The 24,261-nt window shown below is 38.3% G+C and overlaps 1 protein-coding gene across 2 annotated transcripts in view; it reads left to right on the top strand.

Moving 5' to 3' along the window:
* The first annotated feature begins 2,854 nt into the window (after positions 1 to 2,854).
* The window catches only part of LOC131041182 (mediator of RNA polymerase II transcription subunit 23), a 316,846-nt gene continuing 295,439 nt past the window's right edge, over positions 2,855 to 24,261 (top strand). For both annotated transcript variants that reach the window (XM_057974180.2, XM_057974179.2), the window contains exons 1-2: positions 2,855 to 3,261; positions 3,427 to 3,470. In XM_057974180.2, coding sequence (XP_057830163.2) covers positions 3,187 to 3,261; positions 3,427 to 3,470 — 119 coding nt within the window. In that variant the 5' untranslated portion in view covers positions 2,855 to 3,186. The remainder of the gene's footprint in view (positions 3,262 to 3,426; positions 3,471 to 24,261) is intronic.

The following is a 24,261-nucleotide window of genomic DNA, read 5'->3' as shown; positions in this document are numbered from 1 at the left end:
GCCCTGCTCTCATCTCTAGCCCGGGATCCTGGAATACCCGTCTCAGCGCCTCTCTATCTCCATCTCGATCGTATGGGATCAGCTCTCCATCGATCGGTATGTGCAAAATCCTGTAAACATCCTCGAGGGTCACTGTCATCTCCCCCATCAACAAGTGGAAAGTGCAAGTCTTGGAGTGCCATCTCTTCGCCAGCGCAGTCAGCAATCCCATGTTCGCCCGAAACTCAGGCACATACAATACGTGTCTCAACCCCATCTCCTTGATGGCAGCTCGGTCCTCAAACGACAACTCTGGTCGCAATCTCTGTGTGGACGGGAACCTCTCCCGTGACTCTAGCATAGGCAGATACTCCTGCAGTCAAACAACTCAATCATGTCAGTTATCGTGGCATTCACTGTTTATCACAAAATGCTACTTGCTATCTAAATGCATATGGTTATCTATCCTAGTGACACTCACTGTTCATCACAAAGTGTTGCTATCTATCCTAGTAGTGCTCCCTGTTCATCACAAAGTACTACGTGTGTGACATTCCCTGTTCATCACAAAGTGTTACTCACATTTGCACTCCCTATTCATCACAAAGTGCTGCTCATACTTTGGGTACTCCCTGTTCATCACAAAGTACTCTATCCTGGTACTCACTGTTCATCACAAAGTGCCTTGATCTATCCTAGTCTTCCTAGAGGACCTGCTTGAGTGTATCCTCTCAGCAGCTTATCCAATCGACAACGTATGTTCATCACAGAACTGTCGATTTGACCTAGAAGACCAAAACCATGCATTTTCAAACATAAACGCGCTTTTAACTCACAAACGCGCCTATTGACTGCACAAGCGCGCCTACAAAACACAGACGCGCCTTCTGAACATAAACGTGCCTACATTATGCACAAACGCGATTTTGGAACATAAACGCCCCTACAGGGCATAAACGCGTCTGAAATGCACAGACGCGGCCGCATTCAACGCAAACGCGGTCCCAGACGTAAACGCGCCTGGAACCGATACAGACGCGCCTGGCGGACATAGACGCGCCTGGCACCGACACAGACGCGGTTGCACGTTTTTGCATTTTTTTGGTACCCTATTCCTAGCGCATTTATTGCTACCTACTGTGCATTAATGACAAAAAAGCAAATGCATCAAAGTATGAGGAGGTTTGGTGGTACTTACTGACTCTCCTACCTCTGCTGCCCTCTGAAATCGGCGAACGCGGTCGAATCTGTGTACGAAAGCCATCGCTGCTGACTGCTCCTGCTCTTTTCTCGCTCTGCATTGTGATCTCGTGAGGGTATAGATGACAATGAGGATGTATTTTCCCCCGTGGTCTATCTTATAAACTACCCCTAGCCTTCGTTTCCCGAGTCAGTCTTCTTTATCCCGTGACTTTGTCACTTTATTCGGTCTATCCATTCTAGCCTTTCTTTCTTATCGAGAGATTGTCTGCAATCTTTTCAGACATTTTTCATCCAATCTCTTGAGGGGGCATATCATTCCCATTCTGGGGCAACTCTGTATCAGTTCATCTTATCTTCTTTGAAACAACGCGACAAGCCGCATTGTCTCAAAGAGGGGCAAAATGTAGACACCTAAAATTGTCCAGTCTAATTAAATAAATATTTTATTTATTTAATTACCTAAGCCTAATTCTTCTATTAATTAAATAAATTTTTATTTATTTAATTAATTCATTTCTCCTCTTCTAGCCTTATTTCTCATTTAAATAAATACATTTATTTATTTAAATTATCCTTTTCCTAAATTAAATAAATATTTATTTATTTAATTGTCCTACTTCTTCTATTAATTAAATAAATCTTTATTTATTTAATTAATTCATTAACCTTTTCCACCTATGACACATGTCATTCATCTCCTAATTCCTACATTACCTACCTCTTTCATTATTTTGGTATTTCCTCTACCTACCCTCTAATCCTAGCCGACCTCTCTTTTTACACCTCTCAATCTTAACCCTCCATTTCATATTGTGTCTTCTATTTAAGAAGATGCTTCCTTCATTGTCAAACCCTAATGACCTAATCACTCATGCTAATGATCTTTCATGCAACTTGCTACACTACGATCCTACTTGCAACCACATTCTGTTCTTTGTTGAGCTCTTGTGCATATAAAATCTGAGAGCAAATATATCAAGCAAGATCAATGGAGATAGGAAGAATGGAGATCAAAACCCTATTGGACATGTGATGGTATAATCTTTGTGATTTCATGTGATTTGCATTGTCTTAGGTAATCTTCATATGTTATGGTGGATCTTTGTTGTTGTTAGGCTAGGGTTTTGTGGTTGGATTCATTTAGCCTTTCAATATTGTTATTATTGTTATCCATTTTCACCATGAACAATATCAAATACCAAAACAATCTTATAGATGATATAAAATCTTAAATTTTTTTTTATAAAATTAATGTCTAAATTCCCTATCCTTCAATACAAAAATCAAGCTTCTTCATTTTAACCGACATTCCATTGTGTGTGCATGATTCTCTTTGTTGGCTATCCGTAGGTCCCATAGATTGCTTGACATCGTGAACGTGATTAAAAACATTCAAATTCTCCTAAATAATAATAAGTCTATATTGTAAACATTTAAATAGTATTACATGCAAATCTTCTTAAAAAAAATAAAAAAATAAAAAAATTCTACACACAAATCTATGGTCAAAGTGGATGAATACATTTAATACCATTTAACTTTTGTAATTCTAAAAAAGATTAAGGATACAACTCTAGCTAATTCAGTACAAATTATCTTTGGAACAAAATATTCACCTTGTAATTCGGTCTAACTCATAACTTTGACGTTAGACCGAGCTCTCAAACTCCTAAATTTTCACAAACCATTAAAAGGGTCGAAGGGCAGGAGAGTTCACGCCTCCGTAAAAACCCCAGCAAATAACAGAAAGTATTTTGTGTACATGAAAGAACAACACGTTTCCTCAGATCGGCCCTCTGGTTAAATCACAGAGGCTCATGGGCGTTTTTTCCCCCTGTAAATACCTATGCCCATGTGTATAAATATATCTTAGCCGAAAGAATAGCTACTTAGCCTATATTGTCCGAGTAAATCTTGCACACGTTTGTTTATTTATCTCCTAAAATAAAAATATTCAGGAGAGCCTGGGCGAAAAAAAAACAAAGCAAACACTAAGCTAAGTCAATGGAGGGCAGAAGGCCTTCTTCCTTTCAGGCAATGCGAATGGCAGTCCAGGATCTATTTAACCTTTATTTAGGGGTTAGTATTAAGTTTCAACCTCTGTTCATACAAATTTTACCAACAACTGTCTCACTGCTAACAAAATTATGAATTTTGGAAGACTAAACTATTTTTAGATAATTATATGTTAGTACAATTGCAGTTCAGTAGCTTTATCTTTGTCAGTATCTTTTTCATTTGCAGCGGAGTTCGAACGTCAAAAGTGAAGATTCCGCCAAAGAGACCACGTAAGTTATCTCTATACATTGACGTGAATTTCAGCATTGATTTTGTTTATTTTGAAGAAATTTCGACATTATTTTTATATTTCAAAGCGATCGAGTTCAACTACTTTTATTTCAAAACTCTAAAACCTCTGGGAAATGCTGAAAGAGCATACTTGTGACGGGAGATTTGAACCCGTGTTAATCTTTTAAGGAATTCACCTTTTATACTACTTATAGATTAATACTCGACAACCTTTATGACATGTCATGTTTGTAAGCAGAAGAATTGTGATGCGAGGATTTGGACCCTGGCCGACTGATTTAGGAATCCAGTCTTTTGCCTGTACGCTACAACGGACTAATGTAAAACCACTTCTTTTAGGACTAGGCAAAAACATACCAGTGTCATTGGGATTATGGACCATTGAATTGCAGTTTGAGGATTTGAATTGGGTGATTTAGAGTGCTTTTGATTATAACTGTTGGAGTATGATGTTGGAGTATGATCTGGAATGTTGATGCAAAAACACCGACATAGTAATTGGCCGAAGCACTCTCAATCATTCATATGAATTGTGGAAATACCATGTCTGTTATTGATTTGAGCAGGAATCATTCTCTTTGCAAATTCACCCCTTTTGCCGTTGCGCTACAACAGATTACTGTCCCTGGAGTTATAGACTGCCTAATTGCTATGTGAGAATTTGAAGCCCGTGGCATTTTCCATGTGAATTCACCAATTATGCCACTATGCCACGCCAGAGTGGTATCTTTGGGTTTATAAAATGCCTACTTGATGTGTGAAGATTTGAACATTGACCGCTCTCTTCACGAATTATTTGATATGGACTTCTTAATTACTGTATGAGGATTTTGAACATTGGTTACAATTTTCTTTCTTTGTAAATTCACTCCTTTTGTCATTACATCAAACTATTTGGATAGACTAGTGTCTTTGTAATCACGTCTTGCATGACTATCGTAGCACATTAGCGTGTACCACTTTTTTAGTTTAAGTGGACACTCAAATCAATGTTTTAAACTCAAATTTCACTTTTTGTCACTTATAGCAAGCGAACCGTTTAAAATTTGAAAATCATGTGACCTAGATTTTAGAAATTTCATAAAAAAATTCATTTATTTCATTTTCTGAACATTTCTTAATAACTTGTTTTTATACTTTATAATATTTTGAATGAGTGATATCATGTCATTACACACATTTTTTTTTAAGAAATAAGATAAATTCGTAATTTCTTGAATATAGATCATTGACACCTAAGTCACTAGGTTCGAATTCGAATTCGAAGTTCGACAGCTTTGAAATTCGAATGAAGTTCGATGCGGAAAAAATTCGAAATGTATAAAATTCGAATTAAATTCGCCATATGTAATTTTTAAATTTTTTTTTAATAAATATATGTAATATATCTATAAATTTGCGTAAATAGTTTAACATTGATAAATAGATTTGAAATCATTACAAAAAGATGACACATTTATAAAATATAAACCGTAGGAAACATATGCTTTCACTATCGCAAAGATGTTCTTTTGTCAAAAAGGTACAATAACAGTCAAAAACTTTAGAACTTTAAAATAACTCTAAGTCATCAAGAGCACTTGGCTGGGATGCCAAATCATCATCATCTGTATCACTACTCAGTTCATCATCTGCAAAGTCAGGCTCATCTGCATCTGGCATTGCCATGCCTTCAAGAGTTTGTTGTAAAGAAGTGTTCTTTGCTGATTTGTTCATCAGCAATTTCAAATTGCTGCGAACATAGACAAGATCTCCCAACTTTCCAGTCAGCAATTTGTTCCTCTTTTTGGAATGGATGTGGTCAAAGCAACTCCAGTTCCTCTCACAAGCTGATGAACTTGCTCCCTGACTCAAAATTCGAATAGTAAACTCTTGCAGTTCAAGAGCTGATGATCCATAAGAGATCCACCATCTATATCCAGACATACGTGGCGAGTCATATTTGGCTTCTGCCCCTCCAAACATCCCTTCTCCTCTCTTGTATTGCCAACTTTGATCTCTGATTAGTGCTGCAATTTCTGGATTTGGTACATACCTGCTAATGGCTTGGTAAAGCCCTGCCATGATTTCATTATCACCCCTTCTATCAATAGAAAACAACTTAGGCTCCAAAAAGCAAGCTGCTGCATGTAAAGGTGTGTGCATCATTTTCCATCTGCAATCAACTGTCTCCCATATCTGCATATATTCTGCTTCTTCATTGTTTAGTGCTTTTTGAATAGATTCCTTACACCGGTCCATGCTTTCATAAAGCATGCCAAGGCAAGGAGTGTCACCATCAACCATACGAAGCACGTCAACAATTGGTTCACATACAAGCAAGACTTTTGCTGCACTTTCCCAGAAATTGCTGTTTAGGATGATTTGCTCTATGTTCTTCCCCTTGGGGCCTTTAGAAAGCACTGAACTTTCCCACTGATTGGAACATATAACAGACCTCAAAGCTGCTTTTTCTTCAACCACTCTTTTCAAAGTGATATAATATGAAGCAAATCTTGTTTCACAAGGCCTCAACAATTCCTTTGATGCATGTTGCCTATAAATACTCAATGTGAGACGATGATTCCGTATGAAATTTGCAATTGCTCTCCCTCTATGAATAGCTTCATTTATCCATGGGAATTTAGCCAAGTCATGAAGCAACAAATCGAGACAATGCGCTGCACATGGGCTCCAATATATCTGTGGGTACTTCTCTACAATCAGCCTCCCAGCTCCCACACAATTTGCTGCACTATCAGTTACCACTTGAACCACATTTTCCATCCCTACTTCAAGAATGGCTTCCTCTAATATTTGAAAAATATACTCTGAAGTTTTTTTGTGGTTCATGGTGTCAATGACTTTCAAAAACACAACACCTTCAGGACAAGACACCAAAACATTAATCAATGGCCTTTGACACATATCTGACCATCCATCACTCAATATAGTGCAACCTGTTTCCTTCCAAGTGGCTTTGACATCAGCTAATTTTTTAGTCACTCTATCTTTTGACCTCTGCAAAAGAGTTGTCCTGATAGCCTCTGAACCTGGGGGTGTGTACCCTTTGCCAAACTCTGCAATTTTCTGAACTGCATTGTGGAAAAGAGGATTTCTCGCAACATTGAATGGAATAGCACTTGTGTAAAACAAATCAGCAACTGCATCATCCACCTGTTGTTTCTCTACTGGTTTCCAAAAGTTGTTCAGTGTTCCACTCTGTTTTGGTACACTCGCCGCTTCGGATTGCACAGAAGAGGAAGACATGGCAGATGTGAATCTAGATATATCTCCTTCAATTCTCTGTTTCTTTTGTGCCTTCTTCATTTTGCCTACCGTTGAAGCAGCCAACTCTTTCTCTAGAATAGCTTTAAGTTCTGGAGTCGCACCTATGCATGCTTGAACACCTCCACCTGGACCCCCTGTATTAGCAAGGAAGTGGTCCCTAAGCCTTGTTAAAGTTCCAATGATATTTGCCTGACATATGTTACATTTGATGTGAGTTCCATTTCGGGTCACATGCTTCCATGCCTCAAAAGTTGATTTGGGAGGAGCCATTAAATGAAAATCTGCATGTTTGGAAAGAAAAATTAAAAAACACACTATTTTTATTTCAACCTTTTAAAAATATATAATATTAAACAATATAATAAAAAACCATTAATATAAAATTATAAATTATATAATAATAATATTAAACAATATTATAAACATAAAAAAATTGACACCATATTAATATCATATAAAAAAATGAAGCAGAGATATATAATATCATATTAATATCATATTGAGGTGTGGCTAATTTCAAGGTAAGTTGACGAAGTTTCTCAATTTATGACTGGCTTCATTAAAGAATAATAAATATTTTAATGATTTGACATATATGATATAACATTGGGAATCTTCCATTCTCTTCATTAAACAATATTATAAACATAAAAAAAATTGACACCATATTAATATTAATTATTAAACATAAAAAATATTAAACCTAAAAAAAATTAATAAAATATAAAAATATATAATATTATATTATAAAATATTAATATAAATCATAAATTTTTAAACATTAACAATTTAACATTATAAACAAAAAAAATAAATAATAAAATTAAAAAAAATGGCGGCCTACCTGTGCAGGTCGCGGACGTGTCGAGGCTGGCCGGTGGCGTCGCGGGCTGGTGGCGACGCGGACTGCAGGTGGCGTCGCGGACTGGAGGCGACGCGAGCTGGTGGCGTCGCGGACTGGTGGCGACGCGAGCTGGTGGCGTCGCGGACTGGTGGTGGCGTCGCCGATTGGTGGCGGCCGAGCAGAGTGGGCGCCGTTAGCAACTCGCGTGGCGGTCGGGCAGAGTGGGCGCCGTTAGCAACTCGCGTGGGTGTGGTTGCAACTCCTGCGGCCGCCTTTTTATAAAATCCGCCAAAAAACCCTAAAACGCAAACCCAAAAAAATAAAAAAACACTTTAACAAACCCTAAATTTTTTTCCGAATTTAATCGAATTTAATCGATTTTTTGAATAGTTTTTCAAGTTCACCGAATTTCGAACTTCAAGGTTCAAATTGGGTCGAACCTGGTGACTTAGATTGACACTGGTATTTAGGGTACACATTGTTTTGTAATTCATTGTTGCATATATATTTTTTGATCGGCAGGGTGCAGCATCAAGCTGCTAATATTGTATATTTCAAAATGAAATTTCATTGAAAGTTTTTTTCCCCAAAACAGCTGGCCATCTATGACCAGCAAACCACCTTGTGTACAGACTTCTGACTCCTTACAGACCAAAGGGCACTCAGCCAAAAATGCCTGTAATAACTAAAATGTATTTATAGAAATACATGTGTTATTATTTATCCCCAGGCAGCCTTTTCTTCACCTTGAACCAGTTAAAATAAAATCTTGCATCCACAGTCCACAGGGCTAGGAATAGGAATGCCAACACCCAGTATGGCCGCAAGCATCACCTCTTCCAACCTGCCTAGAAATGAATTGTGAATCATTTCCTGCATGAGAGCCAAAACCAAAGCTTTGGGCTCTTCCAAATCCAGTAAAGATGCCATGAAGCAAGAAGAGATGTTCGTGTTAACTCAGTACCTCTCGGAGGCTGCCATGTAGTCGGTCCCCAAAGCCATTGTTATCGTTGCCAACATCAAACCATTAGGGGCCAAGAAAATTACCTTGAGCCTATTCTTAGTAATGTCACCCAAGAAGGACACCTGTCTTTGTGGGCAGGTAACTCTAATTAGTGTGTTCGAGCTCCACCATGTTGATAAACCGACAGTTTGCCATTTTACATTTCATTTCAGCTCGCAGGCTTCTGGCTTCAAAGCCCTTTGAAGGCCTCATTTTTGTAAGCCCAGGCATGTCTGAGATGGAGGGTACAAGATTTCTTTATTCTTTGCTAAGTTAATCTGTAGAAAAACAGAAAGAAGGTACAAGATTTCTTGTGCAAGGCAATCCTTTGTTAATACCTTAATTGTCTTTTCTCAAAGACTACAATAAATATGGAATCCTTCAATTCTGAGAAGGCATGCATGGAGGGTGCAATGCGTCGCAAAGTAACCTAGCCGTTGGGATTAAGGACATTGCACACTTGTAAGGTCTATGTTCCTTATCAAGGTGGGATGTGAAGTCCTAATTGATTGGGTCATATCATAGTGTCACACAAGCTGTGAATAATGTCTTGTTATCAATCCAATCAACCGTCATGTTGGCCAACCGATCAGCATCCCCATTTGCTTCTCTGTACATGTGGTTTACCATGTATAAAATGAAGCCTTTCACTATCTCCTTTGCTATGTCTAGAAAGGCATTTAATCCCCAACTTGGCATATTCTCTTTCTTGAGTGCATTAATGACAATGACTGGATCTCCTTCTATCTCTAGCTATTGAATGTTTAATTCTCGACCAAGCTTTAAACCTAGGATAAGAGCTTGAAGTTTGACTTCATTGTTTGACTTGACTAGTAGGGGTTTTGAAACTTAGCAACCTACTCCCCTTTCTAGTTTCTGATGATACAACCTGCTTCCAAAGGATCGGAATTGCCCATTGATGCACTATCAAAATTCAGTTTGTGCCAACCATACCGCAAAGTTTTCTACTTTGCATTGTCTCTTTCGACCTAGGCTTGAGTGCCACTAACAGTCTTAACCATACCATGTCCCAAAAGGAGAGATTATTGCTTCTTTTCTTGTGATGGAAAATTCTATTGTTCACAATCTCCACTATGACTGCTTCCAACTTTTTAAGAAAAGAGGGAAGACTTATTCTTTTTTCTTGGAAAATTCTCCTATTTCTTTCCTTCCATATTTCCCAAATGAGAATAGAGGGCGTGATTAACCAAAGACAAGAATATGTTGCCAATCTTTTTATAGTTGGCTAGGCCTTGAAGAGAGATAGAATGTCATTTGGGAGGGTGCTTACCCACCCAAGTTTTGCTTAAAGCCACTATTAGCAAGCGAGCAAAAGGATACCCAAGTAGAAGATGGTCCACAGTTTCCTCCGATTACAGGCATAGTGAACATCTTGAGGGGCCATGAAAACCAAGGTGGTAGAACTTGTCGGTTGTTAAGATCTTGTGGAGAGCTGCCCAAGCAAAGGCCCCAACTTTAGGAAGATAAGAGTTTGTTCCAACAAAGACGAAAAGGAATTTTTGTGATTTCATTGAACTTCTCTATCACCTTGTAACCATCTCTAGTGTTGTACTTTGTAGATGTGGAAGCATTCCATATTATAGTGTCTCTTCCATCTTTGAAAGTGATATGTCTTCCTTTTGAGATCTTCAAAAGGAAAGCCTCCTCTGTTGGGATTCCCATGGAGTCAAAATCTTTCCATGCGCAATTGGGAACCCTACCCACTTCCAGCTTTGTTGCATACTCCTTGACATAAACTCCCCAATTTAGTTGAAGAAAAATTTGAGAGCTCCTCCACTCTAGGGAGACCATCCCACGAGTTTTCCCAATATAAGGCTGAGCCTCCATCATGAATTTCCCAGGTGAGCAAGTCAAAGATAATTGGTTTGCAATTGCTCATTAAGTTTCATAACCGAGAGCCCTTTGGAAGGATATCTGTTGTGTAGATCCTAGAGGGGTCTTCAATGTCGAGGTACTTCTCAAGATCTTTGCTCATTTTAGTTGAGGTTGTGCAAAGATCCTCTAAAGTAGTTTTGCTCCAGATGCTTTGTTTTGCAACTGCTGTTTCTTGAGACCAACCCCACCAGCGAAGTGGCTTTGCAAACTTTATCTTGATGGGGCATGCAATAAGTTCTATCTTGTTCTTATTCAAGGATCCTTCCTTAAAGAATTTCTTCATTTTCTGACTCATCCTTGATTGCACACTTACTATGAGAGCAATGTAGAATAATAGGTAGATGGGAATAACCAAAATGAAAGCTTTACTAATCCTTTCAGCCCACAAGAACCATTTGCTCTTCTAGGACGAGATCTTGTTTGAAATTTTCTTATCAAATTGTCCCACCGTTTATTTGTCCTCAACCCTTTGGCTAGAGGGAGACCCAAATATGAGCTAGGTAGAGCGTCTTTTTTAATGTTTAGACTCTCATGATCTCTTGTTCCTTCATGTTGCTAGATGAAAATAAAAAGAATTTTGATTTCAAAGCATTTATTTCTTGAACCGGGGCTGAGGAGTATAACTTTGATATCCTTCTTAGTTCCTTATTCTCCTTTCTCTTCGCTGCCCCAAAGAGCATAGTGTCATCAACAAATTGTTGATGCGTGGCAGTAGGTAGATTATTGGTGATCTGAATGCCCTCAAGTGAGCCAGATGATGAAGAGTGTTTTATTGCCCTTCCCAATGCATCTACCATGATTATGAACAGGAAAGGAGACAACAAATCTCCTTGCCTTAGTCCCCTAGAGTTCCATTAATCAACATTTCATATCTAGGACTGGACATAAAATTGAATACCCAGGCCAACCATCGTTTGCCAAAGCTGTAGGATTCTATTACCTTAAACAAAAACCTCTAGTCCACCTGATCATATGCTTTCCTGATGCTCAATTTCACGAGCATACTTTGCCTACCTGTTGTCTAGACCAAGTGGATAGCTTCTTATGCAATAATAACACCATCAAGAATTGATCTCTCTAGCATGAATCTTGTCTATTGTTTGGAAATGATGCTTGATAAGATCTTTTTTAATCTATTGGCCATCGATTTGGTCAGAATCTTGTATATGGTATTACACAACGAAATCAGTCTAAAATCATCTAAAGATATTGCTTGTTACTTTTTAGGAATTAAGTTATTAACATGACGAGAGTGTTGTTTACTTCCTTAAGTAGGGTGCCTTTCTTCCTCGAGTCCTCAATAGCATCTACAATATCTCGACCAACAATGTGCCAACACCTTTGAAAGAAGCCAATAGGAAAACTGTTTCGTTTTGGCGCCTTGTTTGGGTGCAATTGATGTAGAGCAGTGAGTATCTCCTCTTTTGTGAAAGGGGCCATGAGCATTCTGTTTTGATCTTCTGAGACCAATTGGGGAACGTTTCTCAATAACTGCCTTTGGGCTCCTAGATTGGAACCATCTTGATTATTGAGTAGATTGGAGAAGTAACCATTGTTTTTCAAGGTAATGGAGTCCAGATCTTCAATAATGATCCTTATCGCTTTTTTTTTTGAAATTCTATTGATGTTTCTTCTGACTTTTGTTGAGTTATGTTACCCTTTTAAAATTCAAACATGACTTAGTTGATTCCCTACATGTCCGTTTCCTAAGGTTCTCTTTGTTCACCTTATAATTTAAGTGTTAAGTCACGGTCCTTGTGTAATTCTGAAGTTAGTCGGGCATCGTTCACTTTTTTTAATCGTGGTTGCGAAGTCATAGATTTTCAAAAGCCCCGATCGCCCGACCTTTCTCTTTGTCTTGTGTTTTGGTCACTTGTGCGAATGTTGTCAAAAGTTTGAAAACCTCGACCATGAGTTTTGAAGTTTGTGTTCTCCGCGACTGAGCGACTTGTGAAGCCTTGCTCAGATTTCGGGGCGCCACCACCGTGTTGAGTCAGTTGTACGGACTAACCTTGTTTTTCCTTGTAAGCAGGAACATGCGGATGAGGGAACTGCTTTCAAAGCGGTGAAATAAATACAACATTAAAGGCAAGTCACATCATATGGGTACAGAGCGGGATCCAAAATCATTGGGCGGGAGTGAAGGACACAGAGATCGAGCACTTGAACCTGGGAGAGTTCCTGCGAGATCTCGAACAGAAAGAAAGGACCCTGTTGCGAGATAAAATCTTTCAGAGTGGTTTAGCCTATGCAGCTGGTTTTCCACCTGCTGTGCCCCATGTCGACTTAAGTGTTGAGTGTTTTGAAAGATACAACCCAGCGACACAAGAAATTTGAAAGGAGGACGGAAAGGTCATTGCACAAATTAACTCCGAAAGTGTTTCCCATGCTCTGTGCCTCCTTGAGAAAGAAGCCTTTGAAGATATGTTTGTTCTTGCCGGTGAAGAATATTTCCGAGCTCATGGAGACTGGTGCAAAAACTGCATTGCCAAGTCTTGGCTGAAATCCGAAAGAGGAGGTAAGTCTCAATTGCTCTCTAGACTAAAAATAATACATGTTAGGGATGAGAGTTCAGAAATTATTGCCGTATAGCATCATGTAGTGGGAAATGCCCGTGCCGACTCTTTTGAATTTTGGATGTGTCGCTTCATTTTAGTAATTTGCAGTCCGCAAAATTCCATCAATTGGGCCTTCATAATTAGTCACCACTTAAATGAGCAATTGAGGAGTTTTCAACAGTCTTTGGCCTTTAGCATGTGTTCATACTTAGTATATGTTCTAGCCAGTCGAGAATCTGTTTGGCCTGGGTTGGAATTGCAATGCCCTCCCTTTGCATGTATGCCTATTTTCAGAAAATTTTCCCAGCTCACTATGTAGGTGGGCATGCAAACCTTTTCCTGCGTAAATGATGTCTTCCTAATGGGACTTGTTAAGGAACTGGAAGTAAATCACGGACTGCGAATTTCCCATGAAGCCGCTGCCTTTGTGATGGAATTCGGAAGTTTCTACACCCAATTTGACAGATTCACATATCCTAGAATTGGGGGTTTTGAAAAAGCTCCGTTAAAGCTGTCCTGTTTTCCTACTGATTTTATTGTATTCTTGGAGGGTTGTCAGCAGATGGCCGTGGTTAATGTCAAATATTTGAATATGGGAAAAAACGGGTATCCTTTTCCATTGTCAATGTCTCACTTTTCTTGTAAAACAAATAGTGCTGCAAAAGGAGTCGAGAAAACCCTGGAAGAATTTCACTTTCATTCCTTGCCAGCCATGGATAGTTTTGAAAGCGAAGGCTATGTGAAGCGTTGCTTGTATGGAGCCAAGAATTATGTGCAACGACCAAATATTGAAGATTTTTGGGAAGACTGTTCTGATGACGCTGAGGTGTTTAGAAGAAGTTCCATGAGACTCACTCTGCAACAAATTCATGCTTTTGGCATTTCTTTTAATATCCTTGATAATGCGGTGGAAGCTAAGGTCATCCTTGACTCAAAATATCACACTCTTGCTGACAAGGCTCCACTTGGGATTGATTGGTCAGAAGGTGAGCTCTCGGATTTGATGGCCCGTACAACTTCCATGTTAAGGAGAACATTTGTTTGGTTGAATGGAAAATGGAGACATGTTAACCCCTCACAAGGTCAGAAGTCATCATCTCGCAGAGATCAAGTGGTTGTCTCGACTACTTTTGTCTAGGTGTCAACAGACAACCCTGCTACTAAATTGCCTAGCCAAGGCTCACAGTCTGGTGGTGATGGGGAAAGACCCGAGAAAACTGGAGCCAGACTCAAATCAGCTTGCGAGCAGGATGAAGAGGCCGTGTCATCAAAAGGGAAGACACCACTTGTTGATTCTGAGGGCATTTACCAGCAGATAATTAATGATAATTCTTTTTTTGATTTATTGGAATTTCCTTCCTCTCTTGTTCAAAATACTCCTGTGAGTACTGCTAATAGAGACTCAAGACTTGAGGCAACTTCTCTAGCCTGGTTGAAAACAAAGGTAGAGAAGAAGAGAAAAACCGTCACATCTGCCACCGGTTGTAATATCTCCTGCTGTTATAAGGCTCAAATGTGTAGGGAATATTGTCAAATAGTTGTCTGATAACCTGCAATCAAACCTGCAATCTGCTGTTCTAGTTTTCAGACTGAATAACTTGCGTGTTATGCAGTCTTGGACAGCTAGTACAATTCTGCGTGTTATGCAGTTTTGCTAGGAATGCAATACAATGAATCTAGAGATGATATCAACTAATAAGGCATACAACATCATGATCATCTAGTTGACATTTTGTCAAATATTTGTCACACATCCTCAGAAATGAAACAAACTTTTTGACAACAAATGTAAGCTCACAACTGACTTATTCATTCAATGCAATCCTAAATTACAAATGATTATGCAAAGGCCAAGACTCTTGGCTTACAACAAAATAGTTTTCAGACTTTCTGAGTATTAATGGCAACTCCTGCATACAACTGAAAACTCAATGATAAACAATGCCAAATGAACCTGGAATGAAGCGCCTAGGTGTAGTGATGAAGAAGCAAGCAATATCACTCCACTATGTGCATTCACCTTGCCAAATTGTGACTTTCTTCAAATTCGCCCCTGTTCTGATCTGCAGTCTGATAATAAATAAATACCAACACAAAAGGCCTCCTTTAAGCACTTAACTTCATCGTGGTCCTTCCTAATGGTGGTCGCTCCAATCAAATAATGAATTCGATGCCCCAACAAGGAGTTATGAGCAAAATCGTGGAATATGGGAAGGCTGGTGCAAATTTGCTTCAGACTGATATATAACCCAAAACTGTTGAGACATGGACCAGCTAGGACTCGAACCTAGGACCATCCATACGTTGCTGGAGTGCTCTACCACTGAGCTACTGGCCCCTCTTGGACCAGTCCATTGTCGGTTCGGGTGTGGCTTATTTCCAACACCAACACCCCCCCTTAAGTCGTGTGCTTGGGGCTCCTAGCCTAGACCTGGCTCTGATACTATGTTGAGACATGGACCAGCCAAGACTCGAACCTAGGACCTTCCATACACTGCTGGAGTGCTCTACCATTGAGCTACTGGCCCCTCTTGGACCAGTCCATTGTCGGTCCGGGTGTGGCTTATTTCCAACACCAATAGAAACCACCTCAATTCACCTCCAAAATATTCCTAGGGAAATCGCCTTTCCTTCCTTAATATGCAGATGCAAGCGTGGGTCAAAATGAGCCAAATCGTGGCTCTCCTCCAATCTGATATAAGTCTGAAAATTACTAAGATTAACTTAGAAGCGAAGTAGATGTAATCAGCTCATTGTAGACAAACAATGAGATCCTATTGCCTCCAAAAGTCTCCAATGTCTCCTCAAGTTCAAACCTAGCAGGTTGGCTTTTGGCCACTAATTAAGTACCGATGAGATGACTGAAGTTTCACCTCCTCATATGCAACCCTGCAAGAGATCTTTCACTCCCTCAGTTATGCTATCAATGGGAGTTTTCGTTCCCAAAGACAGATTTGCAGAAACGCCTTGGCCCCACAAAACTCAATCAATACAAAATATCAATTCCTGGCTGCTCAACAATGAGGCTGCCTCCTCTATTTATTCTTTTCCTTTTAGAGGTCCGCCTCCTTCTAGAAGAATTAAAATAATATTTAATTGATCTCTCTAGAAGATTCCCCTTAAATAATAATAATATTATTTAAGTGACTTTATTATTTAATTGCACTTTAGATAATTAAAATATCATAATGAATATAAAGTGCAACACACGTGACATCATACGTGAGAACACATTATCTCACTTAAAATCATATTAAAATGCAATGTGAAGCCATAAGCAACTGCCCAATTGTAATGTCCCCTTCTCCGTAGTGATTAGTTTAGTTAGCTGTTAGCCTATTTCGGAGGCCCGTAGGCTAGTCGGGAGCAAAAATTAGGGTTTCCTATTTTCTAGGAGGATTCTTTGGTGTTTTCAGGGGGGTGTATGTGGGAGTTTGACAGTTTGGATTCTGGATTCCTTCTGGGTTTTCTGAGAGCTTCAAGATGGTTAGACATGCATCTGTATTAGGTGACTTTTTCCGACTTACTATTTTTATTAAGTGCGACAGTTGCTCAAAATGTGGTTAAAATCACTTTGGAAACACTTACTATTTTTAGCAGGATGTCAGTAGGCCTATTCAGATGGCTATTTCCGGCAGGTCAGTTTGAGCAGTTGGTCTTCCAAGCATTTTTTGGTGCTATTCTTGGCAAGGGTTCTTCAACTCAGTTTAGTGACTATTTTTGGCAGGGCAATTCTCTCAGCTTGTTTCCCCATATCCTTGGAACTTGTCTTGGCAGGTTCAGTATTTGATGAAAAATGGTGTTTTGAATTAAATTATAACTTAAGGCAAAGGTTGGACGATTTATTTTAAAGGGATTGCTTAAGTTATATTGATATCTAAGTCATTTCCTTAATTATATATTGGGCAATTTATGGTTGAGGAAAAATAATTTATAAAGTGAAATATTAATAAGGCAAGATGGACACCTTATGGAGAAATAAGTTAATTTTATAATATATTTCACTTATCTACTTTGGATGCCACATTATGATTTTATTGCCATTTTTATAAAGTATATTTATGAGAAGGTCGATTTGGAGAAAGGAGAAATGAAATGTAATTTCAAAATAATGTGAAGTGAATGTGCATTTGGATTTGGCGTTCATTTGGAGGGAATGTGAATTTGAATTTGGAGACACAAAGTCTATAAATAAGAGTGTTGGACTTTTGTTTTTGGTATCCAAGAATTTTTAAAATGAAATGCTGCCGAAATGCAGAGTGAAAGCTTCGGGGAACGGTTACCTCCTAGCCATAGCTTAATTTCTTGTTTCTTGCTTGCAATACAACAACCAGTCGAGCCAGAGATTGCTCTTCATTCAGAGGAGTGGATTGATGATAATGTTGCAGATTTATATATTAGATATCGGATTTTTGGGAGTGTTGTAGTGTGTTCTTGTTGCTAGTTGCGGAGTGTGTTGAAGTGGATTTTGGGTCGCAGGTCTCAGTGTGTCATTCTCCTCGTTCTGGGTATTTCATCTATCTTTCTTTATGGTTTAGGCGATTCATTTTGCAAGTTTATAGAGCTTAAAATGGTGTTTTGGATTTTATTTTTGCAAAATCGTACCTTAGCTGGCCGTACCATGTGGCTAAGCGCTTTGGAATGCGTGCATAAATTATTGGGGTCGGTTTGCCATGTTTTGTTGTCCTAGGAATGATAGCCTACCTCCTAGTGATCATTTGCTTTCAGTTTTGTGTCATTTGGTTAAGAATTGGGTGAGTTGTGAGTGTTTTAGTGGGAATTGGTGTTGCTGGTTTGTGTGTTTTCAGCATGCTGGGAGTATATCAGAATTAGAATTTTTGGTGTTTGGAGTTGGTTTTGGGGTGTGTGAGTTCATTGGTATGAAGAGAAATGACTTGGTTTCATTTGGTCATGTTATTGCACTTGGTTCATCACTCTTATATGCTATGATTCATATTGTAATGCTAGTAGTAGTACTAACAATAGTTTCTATTGTTCTTTCTTGTCCCACTGCATAAGTGGAAGAGGCTGGCCTTGCCTTCTATCTTTGGAATAGTGATTTCCCTTAAATTGTAATCTATATTGTGCATTGTAAAGCTGGTTAGTAGTACTAACAACTATCTAATTGGATTATTGCTCTTAGTCTCACTGCATAAGTGGAAGAGGCTGGCTTTGCCGCCTATTTTGAATATTGTAATACTATCCTCCCATTGCATAAGCGGGAGAGTTGATTGTAATTTCATTTCTAGTCCTCTCGCTGAACAAGCGGTTGAGTGATTGCATTCTTCAGTTCTTTAGCTTGTCTTTGGTGGGTTTACCGCCAAGTGATTGCATTGTTTTCATTATCCCGTTGTATAAGCGAAAGGGGCTGGCTTGCTGCTCGAAGATTGTAATCATTTTCAATTATTGGCATCTAACGATCTCCTCGAAACTGTATGCTCTCACCCTCCCAAATTGGGCTCTCGGTGATCAGAAAGTGGAGGGTTACTTTCAGCAGCATTTGGTTTTCATTTCCTAACCATAACAAGTGTTGTGTTGAATGTAATTGTGGAAAAAAATTGGGAAAAATTAAGGGGGATATTACACCAATCGACCCTCTCATCAACCTTTTGGCCTACAAGGATCAAGTAATAGGCCAATCTCCTCTGTGGACTGATCCTCATGAAAATGGGGACATTACACTAGTGAAGTTGATACAATCGCCCTGTTGCTGCAGAGTTCCTGCAAGCCCAAGAAGGCGAAGAGGATGTCTTGAATCATCTCTGATTCCGTGTCTGGTCACCAACTGTTAGAAATCGCTCACCCCATTAAGGATATGAGCGAAGGTGAAATAACAGAGAATGATTACAAAATCAGTCATGTGGATATGGGACCTTCTACCTTGGAAGCAGATGTTTATCATGCTGATTTTTCAGTGAATGCACTAATTAAAAGAGCAAAGGAGTAAAAGAAAGAAAATTTGGAGTTACAGTCTCAAGTGCAGTCATTGAAGGATTTCATTTTATTTATTATAAATCCTATCACAGGGGAAGCCTCAAGTTCAAGTGTGCAGGGAATTGCCCTTGATACTGTGCAAAAAATTAAGAGCAATCTCGGATATGCCAAGGCTATCACCGAGTGGATGGATTGTATCACGGTGGTGTCATCTATGTCACCAAGTTTAGGAGATTGTATGTAACTATGCTAAATAAGAGGAAAGAATTGGTAGTTGAGTTACAACAAGTCCGGAAGGAGCATGGCAATATTTCTGTGCTTGCAAGAGAGTTCGTAGAGCTCCTTTCCATGAGCCATGCTACACTGGTGATTGAAAAATTGGTGGAGCATCCTAAAGAAATCGACCCTACCTGGCTTGAGACTTTGGATTGTAAAGTAAAAATTTATGATGATTACATAGGTGACATTAATAAAGCACTAGGGTAGTACTTCGAAGACCTGGTTAAGATCAAAGATAATTGTAATGCTTTGGAGGTCCATTTGATAGATGGATTTGAGGAGAATGTACGTGAGCTTAATCAAATACTAGATCAGTTCAAAGAGACTTATTAGAAAGAAATCAAAGATCCTCAAACCATTTCCCCAAAGGTGTTCAAGAGGCTGAGCCATCTGGAAACTTACACGGTAGCCTTTGAAGCTAAAATTAAGCATACACGGAAACCTGGCTGATACAGACAAATCACTTTGTAAGTGGAAGACAAGGTTGTAGGTCACAGCCACACCAGGGGATAGAAGCATTACCACAGTCATCAACAAGTACCGAGAATACAGGCAGAGAATTAAAGCTCAAGAGGCAGCATGTGATCCGTAGGAGGTGGAGGTTATTGGCGGTCAAAATTCTAAAGCTGGAGTAGTGGTTGTGATTTTATAGTTTTTATTGCTTTTCTTGATATTGGCTCATATGCCTTTTCAAAAGACTCGGTTTTAAATAGCGGTTGTCTTCAAGAAACCGTTACTTTTTTAAGCTTTAAATAGTTGGACTTGAACTTAATTGAGGATCTTTTGGGCAAACTTTTATTTTCTCATTAGAGCAAAAAACTTTTGTTTTATTAAGTATATTTCCGTTTTTCAGTTAATTTCAATACAGAAAGACATTGGTGGTTTTAGATATCCATGATCTTTGAGTTGTGGTGTATGAATCCCTTCTGTTTGTGTTGGATGGTTTATTGATGAATGATCTATATTTGAAAGTGAATGATTAAGTATCTCTGTTACTGCAAAAGTATTATCTCTGAATGATATTTCCGTAGTAATTTTCGATTTATTTAAGGATTGGAAAATTCAAAGGAGTATGATTCATGCTATATGTATGCCTTTCTGAAGCTTTCTGGTTAAAAGTGTTAGATTTGTGACTCAGACCAGCAATCAGACTTTCAATATTTAATTATCTGCTAACATTAAGTAAACTATAAACAAGTAAATGAAAGAGAGAAAGCAAGTGCACAAGAGACCAACACAATTACCTTGGGAAAACCTCCAAGGAGGAAAAACCCAGCACTAAAGACCCACAGGTCAGATTATGTATTCAATCTTGAATTGTAACAATACAATACTTAGCTGGAATCTTCATGTAATGTCCCTAACTAGGGATTACCTGAATTTCGTCCTAATTTAGTTATTCCATAATATAGTTTATCATTTTTTCAAATTATGAGAGTGACTTAATCTATTCATTCAATAAACTTATGAATTGACGAATAAATACATGGATTAATAGCACATAAATTGCAAAGAATGATAAACATGTCTTTCTACCTATAACCAATCATAGTTTAGTTTGGTAGGAAAGCCTTGAGAGGGTGCCTGTAAATTGCTCAACCCAACTAAGCCCAAGAGCGCGCAGTGTCCCACTATGACAACTCACCTCTTGGCCCATAAGAGGCAGGACCGTCCCACTATGACAATTCCATCCCTTGGGGTGGCCTACTTAGCTTGGGAGAACCGGTAAACTACAATTCCCTAACATACTTCCTCCATTCATTCCTTTGATTGATTACGAGATAAGACATGCATATATAAATAATCTAAGGAAATAAAATCAAGTGTATATATATATATATATATATATATATATATCAAACCAATATAAATCTTGCTAACATCATTATCATAGATAAATCTATTCTAATTTGAATATATATATATAAAATTATATTACCAATATATTTGGTAATTACCTACTATAGAAATTATTAACACCACTTCTACCTATTGTGGCTGTAAAAGCAGACAGATCTGACATGCGTCAGATCTGGTCTGCCACAGTAATGAAATTAAATATGACTGTCATTGTATTGCAGTCTATATTAATAGTATTATTAAATTCTGCATAATAACATTATCAGGGTTCATATATTAAGCATACGTATTAAGCACATCCCCTTGTGTACCACCAAGAACAAGGATGTTACTGCCTGTAACTTAATAACAGTTCTGTTTTGATCTGATCGATAATATATATTGATCTTTTGTAGTTTTAAACTTAATCTGTTGTGATGGATGTCTCCCCCCCTTCCTAATAAGTATGTGATTCTTATTAAATATATATTTGAATGGTTGAATGGTCACACCCTTTTGTTCGGTGATGGATACAACCTTTCCTTGATCGCACCTTTCCCTTTAGACAAATCGTGCCTCTTGATTAATGTGTTGACTAACAATTAATATTTTTAACATTCACTTCGCTCTTGTTAATTATCGAACTTAGTAATCGTTGTTCATTGATCATCATGAATATCGTTTACTAAAGCATATTAACCGATTGCTGTGTATTGCGTGGCTTCAACCTGAGTGTTCTTTTTTTAACACAAACAAATTCCTAGTTTTCTTGTTTTCTTATCCTTTGTCAAACTTGTTAGCAGATCGCTGTCTTAAAATTCATGTATGGTATATGTAATTGATGCAAAGGCAGAAGATCTGGTCTGCCACTATGTGTTTATTCCCAAATCTAAATCATTGTTTATTAATGTTTTATCATACATCTTCTGACACTATTGTTGCCTTATAATTATTGTGTAAATAAGAATATTAATTTTATGTAATATTTAATAAATATTTAATGTTAATGTGAATGTGACTAATAATCTGTTTATTATGTTTATGAATCTGATTATATAATACTAAAATAATTGATGCATTAGTATATTAGATATAAATGATTATTATTTGACAATATGGGGATATCACACTTCAACCTCTTATCAGATCTGCTCCTTTTGTCATATCAGATCTGCACTTCTAAATTCACCAAGTCTGCTCTTTAGTGCACTCTCTAACAGAAATTAGGAACACCAAAATGGCTTTGTCTTCCTTGAATAAGTTCGCCCAGTTCACTTCTTAATTTCGCACACCAAGTAGCAGAAGAATTTCGCTGATTGCATGAAATGAATGAAAATGATTTGATCTTGGCAAATGAACTTTATTTATATGGGCAGATAACTTTCAAGTCGGCCTTAATTAGAATTTAAGTTTGGCGCCAAAATGATTTTTGGAGTGGCGTGTCATTATAGGGCAGACCCTGTTTAGGGGCACGCTACCCTCTTTAGGTCCAGCCCTACACATTAACCTTGAAAGGGAAGGCCCAGCCCTTTAGGGGTTCGGATGTTGCCTTTAGGCAATCCAAACCCCCTTTCCTAGTTACAAACAATACTCCCTCTTAACTAGGGAAGAAGAGAATACATAATCTGAACCTTTGGAGTTCCATCTAGCACACAAGCATAGAATGGATCTAGCACACAAGCATAGAATTACATCTTCCACCTAGCACACGAGCATAGGATGGTTCTAGCACATAAGCATAGAAAGTGTAATACACAAGTGGGTCTTTACATAATTACAATTTTCCATCTAGCACACAAGCATAGAATGGATCCTTTCATTCTTGCACACAAGCGAAGAATGAACAAAACTTTGCAGTAGAGAATCACTGAGATTGAAACTCCCTCTCAACCAGGGTTTCATTTTCCACAATACCAAGCCTGTCTCTGAAGTATTCAAACTTCACTCTGGATAAGGGTTTGGTAAGAATATCTGCAATCTGTTCATCTGTGCTAATATACTTCAGCGGAATGGTGCCTCTTTGCACCATATCCCGAATGAAGTGATAATGAGTTTCCACATGTTTGGACCTGTCATGGAACACAGGATTTACTGACAATTTAATACAGCTTTGATTATCACAATGAATAGTGGTAGGACCACTAGGTTGACCAAATAATCCATCAAGAAGTTTGCGAAGCGACACTGCTTCTCTAGATGCAATAGATGCTGCAATGTACTTAGCTTTTGCAGTACTCAATGCTACTGAAGATTGCTTTCTACATGCCCAAGAGATTACTGCAGAACCCAAGTTGAAGCAGATACCCGAAGTACTTTTCCTGTCCTTGACACTTCTTTCCCAATTTGAATCTGAATAGCCTTCCAAGAGGATTGAGGTATTAAGTGAATACTTCAGCCCATAACCAATAGTGCCTCGCAGGTATCTCAGAATGTGCTTGGCTGCAACTAGGTGAACAAGTTTAGGCAAGCTCATGAACTGACTGAGGGCATTCACAGCATAACAGATATCTGGTCTAGTATTGACTAGATACATCAGGATCCAATCAACTGCCTGTACTCAGATGGATTTGCAAAATCAGAGTTAGCTGCAAAAACACTTAACTTCTTTAAGTCAGATTCCATAGGAGTAGACATAGGTTTACAGTCCATCATTCTAAATCTTTTCAGAATATCAATAGTGTACTTTCCTTGACTTGGAAAAATTTCATTGTATTTTTGCCATACTTCTAACCCTAGGAAGTAATGCATTAGACCTAAATCCTTCATTTCAAATTCTGAGGCTAATTCTTTCTTACATCTCATGATTAGTTTATTTTCACCAGTGAGAAATAAATCATCCACGTACAAAACCAGAATAAGCATATCATCATTACATATCTTCAAGTAAAGGTTAGCATCAGCATCATTCTCACGAAATCCTAAGCTTAGTAAGTACTTATCAATTCTTTCATAGCAAGCACGAGGAGCCTGTTTGAGCTCATATAAGGTTTTCTTCAACCTGCAAACATGAGAATCTCTTTTATGGATTACATAACCTTTTGGTTGCTCAATATAGACTTCTTCCTCAATAACACCATTGAGGAAGGCTGTCTTAACTTCCATTTGATGTAGCTCCCAACCTTTAGCTGCAACAATAGCTATTATAG

The sequence above is a fragment of the Cryptomeria japonica genome, chromosome 3 (genome assembly GCF_030272615.1).
Source record: "Cryptomeria japonica chromosome 3, Sugi_1.0, whole genome shotgun sequence".
NCBI lineage: Eukaryota > Viridiplantae > Streptophyta > Pinopsida > Cupressales > Cupressaceae > Cryptomeria > Cryptomeria japonica.
This window is presented reverse-complemented; position numbering and strand designations above follow the sequence as displayed.